The sequence below is a fragment of the Camelina sativa genome, chromosome 3 (genome assembly GCF_000633955.1).
Source record: "Camelina sativa cultivar DH55 chromosome 3, Cs, whole genome shotgun sequence".
NCBI classification, from domain to species: Eukaryota; Viridiplantae; Streptophyta; class Magnoliopsida; order Brassicales; family Brassicaceae; genus Camelina; species Camelina sativa.
Window position 1 is genome coordinate 9,924,845 of NC_025687.1, and position 6,275 is coordinate 9,931,119.

General features: G+C 37.6%; 1 protein-coding gene across 3 annotated transcripts in view; it reads left to right on the forward strand.

Annotated features, from left to right (window-relative positions):
• Positions 1 to 5,990, forward strand: part of LOC104776293 (kinesin-like protein KIN-7C, mitochondrial) — a 6,868-nt gene extending 878 nt beyond the window's left edge. The window contains exons 2-23 of one of the 3 annotated variants that reach the window (XM_010500326.2): positions 10 to 107; positions 196 to 285; positions 448 to 500; positions 784 to 849; positions 931 to 984; positions 1,345 to 1,404; positions 1,530 to 1,608; positions 1,884 to 1,951; positions 2,087 to 2,149; positions 2,273 to 2,377; positions 2,455 to 2,559; positions 2,773 to 2,880; positions 2,964 to 3,086; positions 3,335 to 3,499; positions 3,626 to 3,796; positions 3,943 to 4,140; positions 4,305 to 4,463; positions 4,556 to 4,681; positions 4,767 to 4,817; positions 4,934 to 4,981; positions 5,057 to 5,314; positions 5,412 to 5,990. In XM_010500326.2, coding sequence (XP_010498628.1) covers positions 10 to 107; positions 196 to 285; positions 448 to 500; positions 784 to 849; positions 931 to 984; positions 1,345 to 1,404; positions 1,530 to 1,608; positions 1,884 to 1,951; positions 2,087 to 2,149; positions 2,273 to 2,377; positions 2,455 to 2,559; positions 2,773 to 2,880; positions 2,964 to 3,086; positions 3,335 to 3,499; positions 3,626 to 3,796; positions 3,943 to 4,140; positions 4,305 to 4,463; positions 4,556 to 4,681; positions 4,767 to 4,817; positions 4,934 to 4,981; positions 5,057 to 5,314; positions 5,412 to 5,609 — 2,446 coding nt within the window. In that variant the 3' untranslated portion in view covers positions 5,610 to 5,990. Of the gene's footprint in view, positions 1 to 9; positions 108 to 195; positions 286 to 447; positions 501 to 783; positions 850 to 930; positions 985 to 1,344; positions 1,405 to 1,529; positions 1,609 to 1,883; positions 1,952 to 2,086; positions 2,150 to 2,272; positions 2,378 to 2,454; positions 2,560 to 2,772; positions 2,881 to 2,963; positions 3,087 to 3,334; positions 3,500 to 3,625; positions 3,797 to 3,942; positions 4,141 to 4,304; positions 4,464 to 4,555; positions 4,682 to 4,766; positions 4,818 to 4,933; positions 4,982 to 5,056; positions 5,315 to 5,411 lie in introns of those variants that run through there. The other 2 variants (XM_010500327.2, XM_010500328.2) reach the window with 2 other exon arrangements.

The following is a 6,275-nucleotide window of genomic DNA, read 5'->3' on the forward strand; positions in this document are numbered from 1 at the left end:
TTGAATTAGTCAACGAGAGGTCAATAATGGAGATGAGATAGCTTGGTATGCAGATGGAGACTACACTATTCGGAATGAGTACAATCCAGCTCTTTGTTATGGCTTTGGTTAGTCATAAAGAATTGTTGAGTTGAGCTGTTTTAGAGTAATTGTTTTGGACTTTGTTTTTCGAATTGATTGAGTGTGATTTTGCAGATAGAGTATTTGGTCCACCAACAACTACTCGGCGTGTTTATGATATTGCTGCTCAACAAGTTGTTAGTGGGGCAATGTCAGGGATTAATGGTTTGTTTCATCTTTTCTTTAGTTGTGTTTTTTTCTCTGATGTCTTTTAAAGACAACTGTTTTCTTATGCGTTTGAATAATGTTTGATGTTGGGAGGCCTTAAAAGTTAGGTGCTTTTAAATTCCTTTAGCTTGAAAATATGCATCCCTTGCCCATCTGCAGGTACTGTGTTTGCTTATGGAGTTACTAGCAGCGGCAAGACTCATACAATGCATGTAAGTTAATTTATAGAGGTCGAACTATGTCTTTTTTCGGAAATCTGCTGTGGATGCTGTAACTTGGACATGATTAACTGGAATATCTACGTATAGAATGACATGTTGTACTTATCATCTTTAGAGGTTGAGATATAGGATGTCGTTTCCCGTTGTTCTTACTAGGGCTTCATGTAAGATGTTATATAGATATGTTAATAGTTCAAAAGATATCCAAGAAGGTGCTTCTCTTATGCACATCCACTTTTGCGGCACCTAACTTAATGATACATTTTGCATTTAGGGGGAGCAAAGGTCACCTGGAGTAATTCCGTTGGCAGTGAAGGATGTGTTTAGCATTATTCAGGAGGTGATAGGTTACTCTATAGTTCTTTTTCATTGAAAGGATTTTTCACTCTATTCTTTAGCTAATTATGTTTCAGCTATCCAGACACCAGAACGGGAATTTCTTCTTCGTGTTTCGTATCTAGAGATATACAATGAGGTTAGGCTCTGACTCAGTGTTTATTTACATGACCTGCTTGTAGTTTAAATTGTTTTAAATTTCAATGTACATGGTATCCTTTGGCAATATTGATTTGTTATTTCCTAGAAGCTTAGAAGAATGCTATAGGTTTTAGTCTTTTACTATGTTTCTGGGTCCAACCTAGGACAGTGAGTATGCTCAAGAAATTTTTGTAGGAAGGAATTTTTATTTCAATTATATATGTGATTGCAAACTCATGAACTCCAAAGAGACAATTGGCTGTTTGTTCTGGCTTAGAATTAGATTTTCACTCTCCCATTGATTTCTAGAACAATAACCTGGTGCGAGATTTGAGGGTCTTTTGAATTATTCTTACAGGTCATCAATGACTTACTAGATCCAACAGGACAGAATCTAAGAATACGAGAGGATTCTCAGGTAACTGGTGGATAATGTCGCCCAAAAAACCGATCAAATCCTAATGTGGGGCTTACACATTTCATTTATCCAAGCTTCATTTGCATCGTAAGTTTAAGTATACTTAGTGTTTGTTATGTTGATAGGGCACATATGTTGAAGGTATTAAAGATGAGGTTGTCTTATCCCCTGCTCATGCTCTATCCCTAATAGCATCTGGAGAAGGTATAAGATCCCTAATAGCTGCATCAGCTCATCTTTCGGTTAACATAGTTTTCATTATCATGGCCCAAATACATTTTCCTCATTGACAATATGTACAAATCATGTGTTTTAAGGTCGTAATCTTCTAGCAAATGATTTTGTTTGTTGACCGTATAGTATCATCATTTGCTATCAATTGGTCGTAACTTCTCCTTCTCTGGATAAGGCCCGTACCTCTCTTATTTCTGTTTTGTTTGGTCTGTGATTTCACTTTGTCGTTTCTTGAATTATTGCAGAACACAGGCATGTTGGTTCAAATAATGTCAATCTTTTTAGCAGTCGGAGCCACACAATATTCACCTTGGTATGTCCTATTACTTAAAAGTGTATCTTTCTTGTCTCCATCTTAACTACACATATGCCTTAGACCTTTAGTGATGTTCTTGTACAATTGGGCGCTTTTTTAGCTCTTTCTCTTAGAGTTTACAGTGTGTTTCAGACTATAGAAAGCAGTCCACATGGAAAGGGAGATGACGGCGAAGATGTTACTCTTTCTCAGTTGGTAATTACTTGACAGTTCATTCTGATTCTGCTATTGTCTATGACGCCATGTCGCACTTAGTCGCTGTTAAATGCACCCAGGTGCCTCTCCTTATCTAACATTCTGATTCTTTGTTCTATGCAGCACCTTATCGATCTTGCTGGATCTGAAAGTTCTAAAACTGAAATAACTGGACAGCGGAGGAAAGAGGGCTCTTCCATAAATAAAAGTTTACTTACCCTTGGCACTGTAAGGAAGTTCTGTATCCGTTGTACATTTAATCTTCTCTGTTTATGCGTGTCTAAACTCCTAATCTGCTTCTTCAGGTTATATCTAAATTGACAGACACCAAGGCAGCTCATATACCCTACAGGGATTCTAAACTTACACGTCTCTTGCAGTCAACACTTAGTGGTCATGGACGAGTATCAGTAAGTTCTCTATGCCTTTCCCTAATTAAATCAATTTTTCAATGGGCCTGTCAAAATAATGATTTGTTTAAGAAGTTTCTGAAGACCAGGTGTGTTTCTTGGTTGATGAACTATCACTTTGATGTCATAGCTCTTCTTGTAGAAGTCAGGTTCAAGTAAGAGACCGCTGTGTTTTGATGTAGGCGTTCTGACCCCTCTGAACCTTTTTTTCAGCTTATTTGCACTATCACACCTGCATCCAGCACAAGTGAAGAGACACACAACACATTAAAATTCGCTCAGAGGTGCAAGCATGTTGAAATCAAAGCTTCAAGAAATAAGGTGCCTTTTTATGGTACTAGTGTCTCTGAGGTTCCGTAAATTTACTAGAGCCCTCTTTTTGATATTTCAATTTTTTTATACAGATTATGGATGAAAAGTCTCTTATAAAAAAGTATCAGAAAGAAATATCGTGTTTACAAGAGGAACTTACGCAATTGAGGCGTGGGGTTTCTAACCAAGAAGAGTTGGCTGATCGAAAAATTCAGGTTGGTGTATGCAAGATAGTTCCTTATAGCTTTTCTTGTCGCTGCAGCCTGATTTTACGAAATTATGAATAAATGTCTTAAGCTATGCCTATTACTAGTTCATTTAAAAAACTGAAGTGATTATTAATCGAATCAGGGAGTTTTGCCTTATTATGTTGATCATACATGTACACCTATGCATTCCCCAGAAATAACATGCTTTGCTTTCATTGTGCCCTTTCTCATTATATAAGCTAAAATCTGGTCAGGTTAAACTTCAGTCAAGGTTGGAGGAAGATGAAGAAGCCAAAGCAGCTCTGATGGGAAGAATTCAGCGACTGACAAAATTAATCTTGGTTTCAACAAAAAGTTCACCGCAAGCTGCTTCTGTAAAACCTGACCATATATGGAGGCATGCTTTTGGAGAGGATGAGGTATGTTTGTTAGATCCTCGTTTGAGGATACCATTCCATTTTGGTGGCACACAAATATATCTATCTCTGTTTTCAGCCTTTCACCATGTGATATTGATGTTTAACTTTACACCTTGGTTCCTACAGCTAGCATACTTGCCCGATAGAAGACGAGAGAACATGACTGATGATGGTGCTGGAAGCACAGTTTCTGAAAATTTAAAGGAGCCGAGAGATGGAAATAGTAGTATGGACGAGATGACAAAGGACAAGAAAAGGAACAAGACTCGTGGAATGCTTGGCTGGCTAAAAATGAAAGTAGGTTCTAATCATCTTTGATCTCTCGGTTGTATCAAAACTCATAGGTGGAGTTAGCATTGTGGACAGATATTTAGAATGACACAATCTAAAATCATGATTTAAGACTGTTTCGGCTTACATGACCCATAATGTAAATGATGCAGAAATCTGATGGTCTGGCTGGGACATTACTGGCTGATGGTAACCAGAGCCAAGCAAGTGGATCTCCTTCATCTTCCTCTAAGTGTACACAAACAAAAACAACCAGAAGAGAAAATGCAGCCGCTATCAAGTCTTTTCCAGGAAAAACTGTTGCTGGAGACTTATTCAGTGCTACTATTGGACCAGGAGACCTTTCTCCGGTAAGAGAATATTGTTCCACATTGTTTTTTTTTGTTGCTTCTGTGATTACACTTGAGGAAGTAGCGATGTCTCAATCCTTGTTAGTTGAACATCGTATCTTATGTGAGGTTGTTCCTAGGTTTTTTAAGTGGTCATTGTGTAGAATTTACTGACACATAACCAGCAAAATGACATACGGCAGATTGGAACTACTATTGCGGATCAAATGGATCTTCTTCACGAGCAGACAAAAATACTTGTTGGAGAAGTAGCACTACGTACCAGCTCATTAAATCGTCTTTCCGAACAAGCCACTCGCAACCCTGAAGATTTCCATATCAGAGTGAGCTTTTCGTGTGATCTTGCTTAACAATGCCAAAGTAATTAGCTTATAACATAATAGTACCTCTTACATGTTTGCATTGTCGACTGCAGGATCAAATTCAGAAGTTAGAAGATGAAATCAAGGAAAAGAAGAATCAAATACGTGTTCTAGAGCAACAAATTATTGAGATTTTCGGAATGACTCCCTATGCCCCAGATTCTCTTGGAATGTCTCAGGTAAAATAATAGATGAAAAACAAAACAAGAGTTAAGATGGATAAATACACTTATTGGATAATATTCTCGTGTTTGCTTGATATAGGTTTTGTCGAAGCTCACAACGCAACTAAATGAGAAAATCTTTGAACATGAGGTACTCCATACTCATCCTTCTTTCTCTAAGCTCTTGTTACCTCTCATTCTCAGTTTTGTTTAATCAGATTCACTGACTCAGTGACAATGTTTTCGTTATGAAATGTCTTCTTCAAGATAAAGTCTGCAGACAATAGGATTCTGCAGGAGCAGTTGCAGATGACTGTAAGTTAACACTCCATAATGGTTCTGTATGAGAAATTGTCAGTTTGAAGTTCATTATTACCCTAATTTGCACAGAAATCAGAGAACGGTGAGATGCAAGAGACAATCATGCTACTAAGACAACAGCTAGATTCGTTAGCCGAGCGACAGTCAACATATACACAGCAAATTGCAGGAGACGAATCATCAGGGAAGAATACTCACAACAGAAATGGTGACGAGTCAGATATATACTCAGGAGCAGGAACACCGACCAGCGTGATGAGCTTAAATAGAGTATTTGCTCAGGAAGAGACTAAAGAGATGAACAACGAAACAACTCTCAACACTCAGGTATCTTTCCCATACAATATTTGCTCCTTCCATCATCTACACGACGCACTAAAGTCATTGTGATAAAACATTTTTGGGGGCTTTCTTACATCACTAGGCATTGGAAATAGAGAATCTGAAGAAGGAGAAGATGAGACTGATTGAGGAAAAAGATGAGCTTTGTAAACTTAATAAGAAACTCACAGAAGAAGCTTCTTATGCTAAAGAATTAGCGTCTGCCGCAGCAGTAGAACTCCAGAATTTGGCTGAAGAAGTTACTAGACTCTGCAATGAAAACGCAAAACTCAGCAGGTGAAAAAATTCCAGGTCTCTCTGTAGTTGTATGGGGACTCCAGCTCCAAGATAATGCTGCAAAGTGAATCATCATTAACCTATAACGCAAATTTGAAAGGTGATGATGATGATGCATCAAAGGGAAGAATGTCCTTGGAGATCATGATGCTCCCAAAGGCAAGGGATTCAGTCCAGAATAGGTTTGTATTGCTTGATTTGCTTCGATAGGCTTTTGATTCTAACTTCTGATGACAAACACATGATGTAAATATCCTCACAAATATGTTTTCTTGTTCACGATTTTTGTATGTTCTTTAGGTTGAAACGACGATGTTACAACAAGTTCCATAGTTTTTCAACTTGACTTTTATTTATGTAATTGGCATAACCAAATTAGGACGAAGATCTCCCAAATGTTCTCTATCTTATTTCGAATTTTGTTTTGCCTAAAATATAATTATCTATTATTGAATATATGAAGATATATAAATTGACCATAAACGAAGTTTGCAAGGAAAAAGAAAGGCGAAGCATACGAATGATGATGATAATGGAGATGAAAGCATGATGTTGTTTGTGAAAAGAGAGAGGGACTAGAAAATAAGATCTAGTTTCCATAATCCAAAAATACTAAAGTACACTTACAAGTTACAACACTCCCCCAGGCTTTTTCTTTTCTCCACAACCA